The sequence below is a fragment of the Enhydra lutris genome, unplaced genomic scaffold, assembly GCF_002288905.1.
Source record: "Enhydra lutris kenyoni isolate GAN:26980312 unplaced genomic scaffold, ASM228890v2 scaffoldscaffold35, whole genome shotgun sequence".
Classification (NCBI taxonomy): domain Eukaryota; kingdom Metazoa; phylum Chordata; class Mammalia; order Carnivora; family Mustelidae; genus Enhydra; species Enhydra lutris.
Window position 1 is genome coordinate 16,524,887 of NW_019154119.1, and position 15,425 is coordinate 16,540,311.

At 55.2% G+C, this 15,425-nt stretch overlaps 1 protein-coding gene across 2 annotated transcripts in view; it reads right to left on the bottom strand.

Moving 5' to 3' along the window:
* LOC111154085 (ArfGAP with SH3 domain, ankyrin repeat and PH domain 2) overlaps positions 1–15,425 on the bottom strand; it is a 168,465-nt gene that overhangs the window by 1,596 nt on the left and 151,444 nt on the right. Inside the window, exons 20-27 of one of the 2 annotated variants that reach the window (XM_022513452.1) lie at positions 15,337–15,404; positions 13,977–14,090; positions 11,728–11,980; positions 9,196–9,330; positions 7,760–7,931; positions 3,035–3,084; positions 2,508–2,596; positions 1,939–2,061 (exon numbers count right to left, since the gene is read on the bottom strand). In XM_022513452.1, the coding sequence (XP_022369160.1) occupies positions 1,939–2,061; positions 2,508–2,596; positions 3,035–3,084; positions 7,760–7,931; positions 9,196–9,330; positions 11,728–11,980; positions 13,977–14,090; positions 15,337–15,404 (1,004 nt within the window). The remainder of the gene's footprint in view (positions 1–1,938; positions 2,062–2,507; positions 2,597–3,034; positions 3,085–7,759; positions 7,932–9,195; positions 9,331–11,727; positions 11,981–13,976; positions 14,091–15,336; positions 15,405–15,425) is intronic. The other variant, XM_022513453.1, reaches the window with a different exon arrangement.

A 15,425-nucleotide genomic window follows, 5' to 3' on the forward strand; every position in this document is an offset into this window, starting at 1 on the left:
CAATGCTATATAGCTCTTGGGGAAAAAAATGTGTTCAGAAGAATTTCTTAGAGAGAATGACTTGGGTAAGACATCGATAAACTGTTTTCCCTTTTTTCTTTGCCTCATGTTTCCAATACGGTTGACCCCGACCACACGGAAGTTCCACGTGCCACCCCCACCCCTGCAGTTGAAAATCTGCATCTAGCTTCTGACTCCCCAAAATCTTAACTACAAAAGGCCGACTGGTGACCAGAAGCCTCACAGGTAACGCGGGCGGTCGGCTAACACCCCTGTGCGTTACATGTACTCCCACCTCCTGTGTTCTTAAGTAAGCTAGAGAGAAAAATTGAAGAAAATCATACGAAAAAGTACATTTAAGTGCTGTCCTGCACTTATCAGAAAACGCCCCCGTGTAAGCGGACGCACGCAGCTCACACCCGCGTTGTTCAAGGGTCAAGTGCAGCGCCTGCCAACTGTTGGGGCGCTGGGGCAGGCGGGCCAGGGGTCTGCACGGAAGCACACGCCCCGGTCCTGGCATCCTTGGTAGGTCAGGACAGGAGCACAGGCAGGTCAGCTGTCCGACTCCTGCCCCCAGCGTGCCTTTCTTTCCTGAAGAAACCGAGTGTCAGAAGTCTGTGAGGTGCAAAGTCACAGAAAGTGGCCAGTGTGTGAGTTGGTTCCTTTAAATGTAGTCAAGCGTTCACCAGAGGCTTCGAGAGTCCCTGAGTTTCACTCTGGGTAAAATATGTCAGTTATACACTGAGTACGACCTCAACCATGTAAAATTACGCAGGTAAGTAAAAGGCTAAAAGAAAATCACTGTAATACAATTGGTAAGATGGGGGGGGGGGGGCTGCTGGGATTACGGGCAGCACCGATTTTCTTCTTTACGCCTTTCTGTATTTCCAGTTGTGGAAACGAACAGGTATTTTCCAGAAGGCTGAGTCCACTGCCGGGGGGCCCCACCCTCATGCCGCATTGTACACGAGCGTGAAAGCCAGACCTGCTGCGGCTCTTGGGCCAGGAGGGCCGGGGGGAGGGGAGGGAGTTGGCTGAGGTCCGGCCACCCAGTGAGGGTTCAGGGAACAAAGGCCGGGCACACTGGCCGGAACCAGCACCACGGGCAGCAGCCCCCTTCACTGCCTGGCTGCTGGGCGCCACAAGCCCACGGAAGGCGGAGCTCTGGCCAACGGACCCCTGAGTCCCGTGAGGGGAAAGAGCCAGCAGTACCACAGGGCACCGAGGTCACAAAGCCCCTGCCAGGGCCACCACCTGATGTGCCTCGCACTCGACAGAGCAGAGCGACATCCGAGCTCCACCTACGGCGCTGGGCCCTTCGTGTCCACCATGGGGTGGACCCCACCAGCCTCCCACGCAGGGCCCACGGGCCTCGTTTTTGACGGCAGCCTCTTACTGGGGCCTGCGGTATCGCCTCTCCAGTGGTGCTGAGGTGACTTCCCTTTCACAGACGAGGGGACTGAGATTTAGTGACATGACGTCACCAAGTCTGTTAAGCGCTGCGTCTGGATTCTTAGGGTCACACCTGGTGAACACCCTGTTCACGCCGTTCCACTCCCACGTGGATGTTCCGACTCGTTTCAGGACCAAGACCGACACCCACGGACTCTGCCCCGCGGTCAGCTCTCTGTACGCCTCCCTCCAGCACGCGGGCCACGTCGGGGAGGACGGCGCCTTCTCTAAACTCACAGCCTCATTCCAGACCCTGAAGTGCACTCTGGGAACGGCACCCTCACGTGGGAGAGCCCCAGCCGGGGAAAGTGAGGCCCACGCAGAAACGGGTGTCCGCGGAAGAGACGTCGGAGGGGCAGAGCGGCCGGCAGCCCTGGGGTCGCACGGGCAGCGGGCCTGACCTGGCAGCGGGCCTCGCGGGCCAGGCGGGCAGGGATTCAGCCCCGCCCCTCCCAGTCACAGCCCGGGCCCAGGCCCCCAACTCACCCACCACTCTTGGTCCTCCTCCCCATCCACGATAATCACGTCCCCCTCGGAGAACGTCAGCTCGTCTGGGTTGTCGGCCACACAGTTGTAGAGAGCTTTGACCCGCTTGGGCTTCAACTTGGTCTGATCGGGAAGAGGAAGGGTCAGAGGTCAGTGTGGCAAGAAGGCTTCAACTCCTGGGGCAGAGGAGGGGGCCGCCTTGTTTCTAACTTGTCCCAGGGGTCCTGACCCCAGGCCCGGGAGCCCACAGTGTCAAGTTGGGTGGATCGTGTAGCTCGGGGCTGGGGGACTTCTAGGAGGCCCAGGGAAAAGCTAAGCCATCCCGGTGGAGTGCAGAGCGCTTGGAGTCAGGCGGCCTGGTGCCTGGGCGCATGTGGGGGTCAGTCCTGGAGCTGTGCTGGGGGTGCTGAGCCCGCCGGCTGGAGAGCTCTGGGCTCGTGTCCCGCCCAGATCCAGGCAGAGGCCTCCCACCCACCCCCCAGGGGAAGAGGGACAGACCTGTTTCTTTGGAGAGTCCTGCTCACTGCCTGCGGGAGCAGAGGCAGGAAAGGAGGGGCTCTTCCACTTACTGTCTGTGACTTCCTGGGCATGGGGGCTGGGGGCTGCAGGGCCGCGGCGTTGGACAGCGGGCCCAGAGCCTCGGGTCCAGAGAGCTCCACTCCTGCAGGGCCAGTAAGAAGCAATGTCATAGTATGCCTCTGGCGTGACCAGGGAGCTGCAAACAATGACTGCAACTGCCTCGCCAGCCCGAAAGGCAGGTTTCCAGAGATTTCCGGATCTATGGAGGGGAAAGCCCCTCAAAGGCCCAAGCGCCTGTGACTTCCAGGCAGCCTGTCCCATGTGCAGGCATGTGAGTGTCACGGAGCGGGACAGATGCTGCCAGCTCCTCCACAGACATGTGGGTCCCTGCCTGGGCCTCCCCGCCCGGGCCCCACGTGAAGGGGACAGGAAGGCAGGACCCAGTCCAGAGCAGTGCGGGAGCAGGAGCGGCAGGGGCTCTGGGGAAGACAGGGCACGGCACGGCCGCGGCCGGGAACCCCTCCCACGCTGCCCCCACAGAAGCAGCAGTAACCCCAGGTCCAGAGGAAAGAATTACCAGGTCCTCTCGGCTGGCCTTTGTTGATCAGTGGGGTCGACTTGTCAGCCCTAAAAAAAGAGGAAAGTAGATTTATTGATGCCTGAGGCCCCCCCAGGCACGTTCTTTTTTTTTTTTTTTTTTTTTTTAATTTTATTTATTTATTTGACAGACAGAGATCACAAGCAGGCAGAGAGAGAGGGGGAAGCAGGCTCCCCGCTGAGCAGAGAGCGCGATGCGGGGCTCGATGCCAGGACCCCGAGATCATGACCTGAGCTGAAGGCAGCGGCTTAACCCACTGAGCCACCCAGGCGCCCCCCCAGGCACGTTCTTGACCCCCACCTCACCCCCTTTCCAAAGGAGCCTCCTGTGCCATCTCAGACCGAAGTGAAGAAAACATAACACCGAGTTTATGCCTATTTTCAAAAACTGAAAAGACAGGAAAGGCCTGATTCTCAAAGACACCAGTCAGCAAACCATTCTTCTGAAGGGCCAGACAGTACATGTTCCAGGCTCGGGGGATGAAAGCCCGCGCTGCCACCACAGCACCCGCCGCAGAGAACGCGGAAACCTGCGGACAGGGCCGGGCTCGCAAATGCTTTATTTGTGGGCACGGGCGTCTGAACTCCACGTAACTGTCGTGTGTCATGACAGAGACTTCTTTTGGGTTTTCTCAATCATTTAAAAAACCGAAAACCAGCTTAGCTTGTGGGCCATACAAAAATAGGCGTGGTGGGGGGGGTCCCCGGGTGGCTCAATGGGTTAAGCCTCTGCCTTCGGCTCGGGTCATGATCTCAGGGTCCTGGGGTCCCGCTTCTCCCTCTCTCTCTGCCTGCCTGTCTACTTGTGATCTCTGTCAAATAAATAAATAAAATCTCTAAAAAAAAAAAATAGGTGTGGGGCTGATGAGGCCCGCTCTAAGAGAACACGTGTAAAAACCCAGAAGTTGACCCAGGGCGAGATGAGGGTGGAGCTTCCTTCACCAAGCAGCCCCAGCAGCTGGCAGCCCGCTGCTTCACAACAGAACCCCCCAGGCTGCGAGGACAGGCCTCCACCCACCCGAAGTGGTCTTGGAGCTACCCTAGCGTCACCCACTCTGTCCCCCTCCCCAGCTCTCCCTTTGGTCACACAAGAGAAGCGGCTCCCAAGAAGCAGGTAACACCAGGTAAGACACTGGACAGGGAACGCTCCCAGCACGGCCGTGCCCAAGCCCAGGCACCGGCAGCCAACCCCCCGTTCTCGGAGCTGCCCGCCGCCGCCGGGCTCGCATCCAGAACTTCACCACGGGAGCTGGTGTCTGAGAGAACAGCCCGGGGAGAGCAAGTCTGCAGCAACAATGGGGCAGAGGGCAGCAAACTGAAGCCGGACGCGGACCCCCACGCAGGAACGCCGGGGAGCATGGCCTGCGGGCACGCAGTGTAGACAGTGAGTGTCCCCCGCCGTGGGACTCAGCAGCCAAGGAGACCGCGGACGCGCTGCTCCCAACAGGGAGGCGAGGGTGTACACGTTACGCTGTCGAAAGAGATCTTACAAAGGAGCATTTAAAAAGTTCTGAGAGTCTTCTGGTTAAAAAAGGCAGACTGAAATACATTTACTCCCACTTTCTCCCAAGGAAAAGATCAGAAAAAACCGAAACCGGAAGAAGTACAAAGAGAACCTGAAGAGGAAACATTCTGGAAGTGGCCACCAGAGGGACAAATCCTAACCAGGCCAGCTCGCCTGTGGAGGGGGACCCCGCACACTGAGGAGGCCCTGAAGGACCCCCATCTGTGCTCTGAGCCCCCAAGGCTTATAAGCTCGGGGGGGTGGGGCGGGTAGAGCTCAGCAATAAACACAAAGATTGGCCCCAAATCTGCTCAAGGAGGTGTGGAAGCCCTGGATTCCCAGCCCAACCCTGAGGAGCCTCGCAACTACGCTCTCTCAACCCACTGCAGACAGAAGATTCTGTTCTTGGAGAGGGCAGAACAGAGGATGTCTGGACTAGGGGGTACACCAGTGCAGTTTTGAGGAGCATCTTTAAAAAACCGGGGACTAAGTGTGCTGGGGTGGCATCTGACTCCTGATGTCAGTTCAGGTAATGATTTCAGGAACGTGAGCTCGAGCCCCGCATCAGTCTGCTTGAGATTTTCTCTCTTCCCTCCGCCCCTGCCCCCACCTCTCTCTCTAAAAAAAAAAAAAAAAAAAAGGAGGGGAACTAAGTAAAAGCTCAACTTTATTTCTTTATTCAACTCCTAGAAAACCTGATCCCTTTAGGCGAGAGACAAAGACTATTCTCTAAGGAACCTGAGTTGTTCTTCAGGGTTCGCCAGTGAAACTGCCCAGTGAGACGCTCGCCAGCCAAGCCCACGCTGGCGGCTCTGCGCCGAGGGTGCGGTGTGGGGTCCGTTTTAATGCCACAGCGAAAGTGGCAACTCTGGGGCAGGGAATGCCAGATTTACAGGAAAGAGCCTCTAACATAACAGAAGTGAAAACAAGACAAAGGACATGGAAGAAACAAATTATTCAGAAAAGCAAAAGCTAACATAAATGAAAACACTGCCCCAAACCCATCATTAATAATCTGAGATGAGAGAAAATGACTCCATGAAACAAACAGGATACTATTACCTTGAAAATGATCTGACACCTGGAATGAAAACTCAGTAAAAGAACGGGAAGAAGCAAATGAAGAAAATCCCCTAGAAGGCACACTTAAAAAGCAAGCCAGCCGGCCAGCACTGCAGAAACGGAAGCTAGAAGGTGGCCCAGCGCAGCCCCTCTGGGCTATACAGAGCCGCGTTTCCAGCCCCGGCCTCCAGGTGGAGCCCTGGGACTGGCTCTGGTCCGAAGCACCCTTCTCAGCTCCTCCTTAAGGAAGTAAAGGGCAGGAGTGGATAAGGAAAGTGGCACCAGCAATAGAAGGGGGTCCGGGTCTCCCACTCACCCCTCAGGGCCGCTGCTTGTACAAGCAACAGAAAGGGCACTGAGCTTTTTCTAAGAAGTCAACTGCCGTATGTTAAACCACTGAGACTGACTCAGGGAAAGTCTGTTAGAGATGTCAGCTTATCAGAATAAAGAGAGAAAAGATGATACACGTTCAGGAAAGGCCAAGGGAGTCTGACATCTGAATAATATGAATTCGATTAAAAGCGATAAAAGAAGAAAACAGAAATTAAGACATTAAGAAAAATCAACAAAATTTCTTAGAACTGAAGGATATAGTTTCTATCCTGAAAGGCTCCATCATCTACCTAGCGGCCTGGATGAGAAAATACCCGCCCTGGGGAGTGACAGCCTCAGCTGGGACAGGAGGCCTGACGGGGCAGGAAGAGAGCCCCACCAGGGCGAAGAAGACCTCCACGGGGGACCGCAGATCTCAGCAGGGAGAGGAAGAGATGGAGGCAGATTTCTCACCATTGCAAAAGGGAGTAAGGAGCACACGGAGAGAGAGGATGAGAATGAACCCTGTGGTGCTTTGAAAACACTGCCCCCAAATTCTTTTCTGAGATCTGGAATCTGCGACCACCCTGTGCTCCTGCACTGTCCCCACCTCAACCCTGAGTCTGGACTCTGCTGCTGTTTGACCAGGGACACATGGCAGAATTTTCCAGGGCCGTGCCTGTTTCTTGGGACTCGTGCTTGGGCCCAGCCACCATGACTTGAGGAAGCTCTTGCCACATGGAGAAGCCATGTATGGGTAAGTATTTCAGCCAAGAGCCCCAGCTGACAGCCAGCAGCAACCACCAGATACGTGCGGAGAGGGGAATGGGCCCGTCGCCTACGAGTCACTTTCTGTGCCAAGCCATGCCCAGACTCTGAGACTTTTCAGTTAGGGCTCCAGATCTTGTGGAGAAAAGACAAGCTATCCTTACTCTGCTGATCCAAATTCCTGACAGACATCTGGAAGCATCATAAATGGTTGTGTCTTAGGTCAGTAAGTCTTGTTGTGGTTTGAAACGGAGACAGTGTGAGCTCATGGACTTCAAGACGAGACGGAAATACAGAGATAAATGTCCCTCCTAAGTGTGTATCTACACGGATGGTCACCTACACATACTCGTGTGTGTATCCCTGGTTCTGACCACCCAGGGGCCTGCCTGGGAGCAGCAACCCTCTGAGAGCCATGAGCACAGGCAGCACTCAGATCTTAGCTTTAAAAAAATCACTGCCACTAAAAGAAACCATTTCCCACCATCAGGATCCAGCCTGAGACCATGAACTGGATCCCTCTCTGGTAAAGGATATTCTATGCACAAGTGGCAAACCCGGGGTGCTGAGAGTCGGAAGGTAGTAATGCGTCTTTGCTCTTTTTCCGACTGTGCTGGCTGTACTGTGTTGATGCAGGAAAATATCCTAGTTTGTAGGAAATACACGCCCCACACTGCAGAGGAAGCAAGATAAGCTTGTGCATGAGCAATAAGCTGGAAGTAGAGGCCCGGCATCTCGACCTTAATTCCCCAAAACCCAGTGTCTCCTGAACAGAGTCTAAATTCATTATGTGGGTATAAGATATACATTTGTGTGAAATTTTTACAACTTAAAAAAATGCTTGGTAAGTTATTTTTAAGACACTTGACCCTGATGAATTCGTTAGGTGACACCTGAGCTCAAATGTTATACCGTAGAAGCGCTGGAGATTTCTAATGTTTGCCCAGACATTTCAGCAGACGAAGTAATGGGGCCATTGCCACTTGGAAGCTCCCTGAACGCAAGAAGCAAGGATGACAATTCGGCCAGACCCTGGGGGGCCTGAGGGCAGGCGGTTACCCAGGGGCAGGCCTCTTCTGGGGCAGGCGGCTGGGCGGCTGGGGCGGCAGGGGCGGGGGCGGGGCCTTGTTCAGCTGGATCCCGGGCTGGGCCGGCTTGCTCTGCTGGCTCAAGGCTTCCATCACACTGGGCGTTTTTGCTACTGGAGGGGGCGGTGTGGGAGCCAGGGGATCTGTGGAAAGAGAAAAGGAGAGGAATACAGAGGGTCAGGCTTCGTCCCATCCCCAGCCTTCTCATCAGAGGCTCTCTGGTAAGGGCTTCCTTCTTTTTTTTTTTTTTTTTTTTAAACAGCGATTTCATAAGGGAAAACATCCTCCTTTCACTGTAGATTTTTAGAAAACCGTATTGGCACGGAGTCCTTCTAAGCCTTAGGTTAGGATTAAAATGTTTCTATGAGCCCATGAGGATCTTTCTCTGTGGGGAAGCCACCCTGAGACCTGGAGAGACAGCGGCAGGGTCTTGCCCCTGGTCCCGCCCCCCCCCAGGCGAGCTGGGTCCTCAGCTGACCCATGGGTCCTCCCCATTCCACCAGGCTTCCAGCAGGGCAATCGGAGAGGCCTGCAAAGAACTAACAGTAAAGCCTCCATAGTCTGTGAGGGGAGCCGCAGGGCAAAGAGGTAATTGTTTCTCCACTGACTCGGAAACTTAGAGAGTTGGTAAGGCAGGGAGCTGGGCCCTAAGCCCCAGGCTCCTTTCCCTCCTTGCCCCTCTGTGACAAACATTAGTGCTGTCCCCCAAGATCCAGTGTCCTCACGCCCCATCCTTGTTGAGGCCGCTGCCATGCTCAGGACAGGACAAGGACCCCAGAAGCCTCGCAGGCCCCCGCACACGCGCACACGGCACTGTCTGCAGCTGCGGCCGGGCTGCCACTGAGGTTAAAACCCACAGGAACAAGCCAGGTATGACCCACTGCTCTCCGAGCCCTGCCCAAGAGGCTGGAGCTCCTCCTGCCACAGCCCAGCCACGAGGAGCAGGAAGGGGACAGGCTCAGGGCTGGCCCCACTGATCCCGTGAAGACATTCTTCTGCCCCAGCCCCCTCCCCCCGGCCCTGGGCCTTTCACCCACGTGTTGACATCGGAGAAAAACACAAATCAGATCACATCCACATGACTGTGCCCAAATACCGAGAACCACCAAATGGCCAGAGTAAGTGAAGCCCTGGGCTGGCGGGAAAGGAAGGAGTGTAGCTCGAGGGCTGGGGGAGACAGAGGGGAGCGCGTAGGTCCCCCGGGGCGAGGGTGCGGACAGGCAGCAGGCTGCGGCCGGGCAGGGCGGCTGGAGGGGCTGCCAGGGGCATGCACGGGGTCGGGCTCTGGGCAGCGTCTGCCTGTGGACGTGCGGCTTCGCAGCTCTCCCCACGCGGCTGCCGAAAGCACCCCCCAGCCATCCAGATCCAAGAGCCCACTGGCAAGAAAGGAAAAAGGCGAGAACGTACTGGTAGATGTCACGCGGAGAGGGGGCAGCGGTGGATGGACAGCTGGCGGATCTGACGAAGATCGCTGCCTGCTTCCACCGTCCACACTTACAGAGTTTGTCTTCCACAGGGCGGTAGCGGAGGAGGCGGTCTGAACTGCACACGCACGCACGTGCACACGCACACATGCACACGCGCGCATGCACACGCACAGGAAGGCACGCACAAGCACAGAACAAAAACAGAAACAGAACACTGCATTATTGATCCTCTCACTTGCAAAATGGTCAGTATGACCCTTCTAGAACAGTGTTAAGACCACAAACAGAATCCTAATTTAAAAAAAAAAAATTCCTGTCTCTGGCATCTGATGGACGATATATACAGACCAGACCAACGATGCTTCTGGGGGAATTACCAGCTGGTTTTCACAGTCCTGATTTTCTTTCTCAAATAGAAATATGGGTTTGAAGAGGGAAACGAATAGCCACAGTGACGCGTCCCGAGCACGGGGCTCAGGCTGTAGGATCCCGCGGCTGTGCGCCTCCCTCCCTGGCCCGGGGAGCATGTGTTCTCAGAGCACGAGGACAGAAGGGTGCAGACAGAGACGGGTGAAGGGCTCCCCACCTCCTGCAAACCTTTCTGGCTAAAAGCCAGCACGCATGACACCCAGGAGGCTCAGCTGACACACAGGGGAGACAGCAGCGCCGAGGTCGCTGTCCTTCCTCTGCCCCCACAGAGCTCCGTGCACAGGGGTGACCTGTGCCTGAGGCTGTGCGTAGCCCGCACAGGGGGCCAGGCCTGGGGAGAATGTGGGCGCACCCGCATGGGGCGTTTCTGCTGTGCCCAGTGTCTGTCCTGGTGCGGGCAGTGCAATGCTAACTCCCTTTGCGGTTCTGTTGGGCGGGAGTCGCTGCAGGGCCAGGTGTGGCCTAGATGGTCAACAACGGGGACTCTCTGAGGGGCTACTGGGATGAAGGACTGTCTACACCATCAAAGGAGGACATGAAGCTAACTACAGAGATAGTAAAAAAGAAAAAAAAGTAAGAAAAAAATCCCAAACCTTCTCATTCTAAGACTTTACAAAACCAAAAGCAAAAGAAAAAAGAAAAAAAAAAAAAAGGAAAAAAATTGAACAGTTTTCTGTTCCTATGACATGACGAACAGAGCAAAATAGAATCTTCCTCCCATGACACACAAGTCAATAAAAGCCACTAACGGGGTGGAGGGGACTACATCACTTCAGCTCTGGATTACAAAATTAATCCACGCACACAGGGTGTGGGAGAGGCTGCGGAGACAATAAGAGTCCCCATAAGGACCCGACCGTGGCTGCTGCCCTCAGCCGCCCTGGGCCCCTGCCAGCCAGTGCAAGGAGGTGACAGGGAGGAGGGCAGCCGTGGAACATGGCCTTGCAGCTTCTCTCCTGCTCAGGAATGGCCCCCTCGAGCCCAGGGGTGGCACTGCCCGGGGTGTGGGCACACAGGGGCCGCGGCCTATATGGGGGAGGTGAGGCAGCTGCTTCTGGGGCTGGCCTGGGCAGCGCCTGCTCTCCTCTCAGGGGCTCATTCCTGGGGTGTGAGTCAGTGACCTAAACAACAGGCCCATCAACCTTCTCTGGCCTCCCTGAGAGACCTCCCTGGGTGCTGGAGGCAGGATCCCGTGGGGGGTGAGGCACAGGGCCAGCGGATGGCAGCTGCCATATTTGCTCCCCCACCCAAGCCACAACCTTCAGTCACACCCCCTCCCAGAGAGCAGCTGCGGCCCCAGTGCACTGCAGGACCTCTTTCTGGACCAGCAGCAGCCCACAGCAGCCACAGAGCCCGGACACCACACCCCGTGGGCTCTGGCCCTCCCCCTCCTGGGATGCCCCCTAGAGGCCACTGGCCATGAGCTGTGCTGGCCACTTGCTGGACCCACCTTCGAGGAGAAGGGTCCGTTGGCCCTCAGCCCTGGGAAACTCACTTAACTTTTGGGGGCCTCAGTTTCCATTTTCATAAAAAGAAAAACAAGCATCTGTTGAGTCAAACTCATTCTGCTGGGACCGAGCAACTAAGGTAAGTGTAGCTGAGTATCCTTCCCCAAATTAGCATCTTTTTATCTTTCATTTCATGGGGATTACAGGTAAACATTAATCACAGGCACCACAAGCTGGCTGACCGCAGGCTGGGTGAAAGGAAACAGGAGAGAATGCAGGCGGGGGGAGGGGTAGTGAGTGGTAAAAGCAGAGAGAAAAGGAACAGAAAGAAGATCTGCAGGAAAATGTCTTGCAGGACCAGCATCACGAGCCGAGCCACCCACCTCAGGCCTGCCCGGGGGAGTCCCTGCACTCCCCACGTGACACGCAGATGCCACACCTCTGCCCAGAACAAGGATCAAGTCAGATGCTCTACCACCATTCAGCACCCTAAGAACGAAGAGCTCCTTTAGGATACCAACAACATAACTCTAAGACAAAAAATCCCCAAATGTCACCTAGCAGGGGGCACGGCAACTATAAACTTCTCAAAGCAAACACCAGACCACACCCTTTGAGCTACGGCCGTGCAGTACCTTTGGCAACATTTCGTGGAGGCAGCGGGGGAGCGCTGGAGGTGCTGGGGACCAAAGGCTGGGTGGGAGGCGGGCTGCCGCTGAGGACCGCGCCGTACGTCTCATTCTGCAAGATGCTGGGCACGAAGGGCCTCTGCTTGTCCTTGGCCAGGCTGGCAGCGTCTCTGGCCAAAGACGCGGCGTTGGACTGCAGCTGGCCGGAGCCCAGCTGGTAGAAGCTGACGGGCCGGTCTTCTCGCCGACTGGGGCTGGGCTGCAGAAGGGTGGGAAACGCACACACACCGACCCCTCGGTCACAGCATCCAGGCCATGGGTGACCGCCTCGTGCACATCGCGGCTACCTGGGCAGGTGCGTTTTGGGCTCTCAACTGTAACATGAGAGCTGTGAGATTTGAAAGTTCCTTTCATCTTCATGGAGACACCCACCCCCACCCCCTAGTGCCGCAAATGCCATGATTTGTAATTTACAAATCACCATTCTGGGAAGGATTGGGAACACAGTCTGTTTCACCTTCACTCGCCGGCGTTATCTTAACCTACATCTGTTTCCACCGCACTTCCTGTTTGTAAACACACTTCCAACTGAGCACCCCGCTGTAGCCAACCCCCAACAGCTGGGTGCCAAGTTCCGGGGACATCAGGTGCTCTTCCCAAATGAACTGAAGTCTCGAGATTCCTCTAACTCAGGAATCAGCAAACCATGGCCCGTGGGCCACCATCTGTTTTTATAAATAAAGTTTTATTAGAACACAGTCGTGCCTGGTCATTTAATATATTGTCTATAGCTGCTTTCAAGCCACTGGCACGTCTGAGTGGTTGCAGTAAAGATGGTAATATTTTATGCCCACAAACCTGAAATATTAATTATTTGACCCTTTTGGTTTGCTGACCCTTGCTCCCCATGAAATCAGAACTCGTGTAAACCAGATCTAATTCATTTCCAATATCAACTTCATTCTAAGAGCTACGATCTTGAGCAACTACCTTAACATTGCTGACCCGACCCCTCATCTTTTCAGTGGGTTGAACTGTGCTCCTCTCGCACAGCCCCCGGGGCTTCCAGGAACAGTACTAGCTGTCATACCGCCCTGCCCCTCGCAGGGCCACCTCCCACTCAAGGCTCTGGCCAACCCAATGGCTCAAACTCAGCTGAGCTATGCAGAACCTGATGGCTAGTTCTCTTCACACATATTTTAAATTCAACAAAGCCCAAGGCTGTATGAACTATAATTCCCTCTGCTGGAAACAGAGCGAGTGGGAGGAAGAGTGTGTGCTCTTGCTGTCAGACTTTTAAGTGGACTATGGGACTGGCTGTGTTGGCTTGACCTGGGGCTGATTATTCCCAATCTTTTTTTAGGATCGGTAAGTATAACAATAGTCAGTACCTCTCACTTGGACACCATTTTATAGCTAACTCAGTGGAGGAGTTTCTTAGACAAAGAAATAGCAAGTATGAATGTTAACTGAGCCACACACAAGGACAGTCAAGGTTTTGGAAATGCCATAAATATATATAATCAGATATCATCAGTGCACCTCAGGACATTCGAGTCCTACAGTAAACAATAGAAAATGCGACACAGCATTCCCCACAAATTTCCTAGCAGCTGGGAGTGGGGGCTCTGGAGTCAGTCTGCTGGGGTATGACTAAGCTCTGAGACCCACGTGAAGATGGTAACCTGCCAGGGGTCCCCCAAGTGTGCCAGGTAGAGTGTCATGAGCAGGGAGCTGGACTCAGAGGCCAGTGCCCTCTGGCTTCAAGCTGGTCTCTAAATTTTGGCTTCACCGTGGCTGAGTCAACCTCTCCTGAAGCTTCCATGACCCAATCGGATATAGGAGAAAGTTGGACCCAGAGCTCTAATGGTCATTTAATTCTAGTAAAGGTTTTAAATATCAGCTAGTTGAACTTGACCTGTGATACTGGGGAGCCCTGGCTCTTTACCACATCCACGGCACGGGGCTTCCTCTAAATCCCACTAGAAGCAACCCCTTCCCCAATATCTTTCCCTTAGATCTAAAGGTGAGCTGCTGACGACTACCCAAGTAACGTTGCTGTACATCCACACGCACAGGAGCTGGGAGGCGGGCACAGCTGCAGGACGGGCAAAACCAGCTACTGAGATTGGAGCAAAGAGTTAACTCGACGTTTTGTACAAAACCACCTTGTGCCCTAATCGCACTCTGGGGTCCACCCTGCTCGGAGCGAAGCCCATCAGAACCTCCCGGACGATCTGCGGCCCGCCACCGACCTGCAATTTCTCGTCCACATCGTCGTCGCTCTCATCCAGGTCTTCGTGGAGCAGTCGCCACTCGTATTCGACGTGGACGTGCGAGTTAAACCTCCCAGACAAGGCCTGGGTCAGCTGAAAAGAGGAAGGGCTGTTGGCGCTGGCGCCCGTGAGCCAGGCACCCATGGGCGGTGGTGGGAGGCGCGGAGAGGGGAGGCAGAGACCCTTCAGGGCAAGGCCAGCCCACTGAGACCCCACTCCCTACCTTCACCGAGGACCTTGAAACGCCCATTTAGTGCTCTGTGAACTGTAAAGCGCCGTGCACAGGCCAGGGCTACTGGAGATCTAAAGGCTAATGACCGGCCTGCAGGTGCTAACGGGCACCGTGGGAGCAAACTCAACAGAGGACAATGCGTGTGTCACTAACCAGAAACCAGCCCCCCGGGCCGCACAAAAGATTAAGGCCCGCAGAGCAAGGATGTGAGTGAGTGTTTTCGCCGTTCTCTCAAGGAGGCAGATACCCAATTCCATGTGAGGTAACAGGAGAAGCGAATTCGTTAGACTCAGTGGGAGTCTTAGCATGTTAGCCCTTAACTCTCTCCCCAGCCAGAGTAGCTGTGTGCGCTTGGACAAGGTCCTTAACCCTCCTGCGCCTGTTTCCTCATCTGTAAAATACATCTAACAGAAGAAACCAAGTCAGAAGGGCTATCAAAATTAAATCAGCAGATATCAAGTATTTAGCATAGAGCACCCCTCACTCTCCTACCCTTCCACAGCAGTCACTGTTAGTTTGATTTACTGTGCACTTGCTCAGTGTCACAAAGTGCGACGCTAATTCTGAACGGCTAAAGCGGACTCCGCCTTACAAATACAGAACTAGTGGGAGAGTTGGCATCGGCATGACTTCCTCAGCTCCCACACTGCCCCTACACTGCCTGACCCCGTGGGTTCTGTCCACTGGCCGCACTGCCCCTCCTTCTAGAACGGGACAGGAAAAGATGGTGCAGAACAATCCAGATGATCTGGGACTGGGGAACGAAATCCGCACAGCAGCTTTGGATGTTGCCGCAAGGGGAAGGGCTGGCAGCTCAGAGACTCCAGAGAAGGGGCAGAGCGGCGGTGGCCTCCGGATCTCTGCTCCATTTGCCCCAGGCAATGCCATGGCCACCAGCCACGTGTCCAACCAGCAAATTCCAACTTGTGTTCCAAGCGTCACTATGATGGGGGTGGTCCCCTCCTCTCAAAGGACTCCCCGAGTATGCTGTCTCCTGCTTGTCTCGTCTAGGGTCCAAATGTGGGAAGACCTTCCTCCCAGAGGGCAGGGCCCCTCCCCGGCCCAGGCAGGGCGCCTTCACCCCATCCGAGCCGGAGAGAGACTCACCAGCTCTTCGCAGTGCTCGTGCCTGAGGCGTCTAGCAATGTCCAGGGGCGTCTCTCCCGACTCGTTGGCTAAAAGGCAGGACAACACAC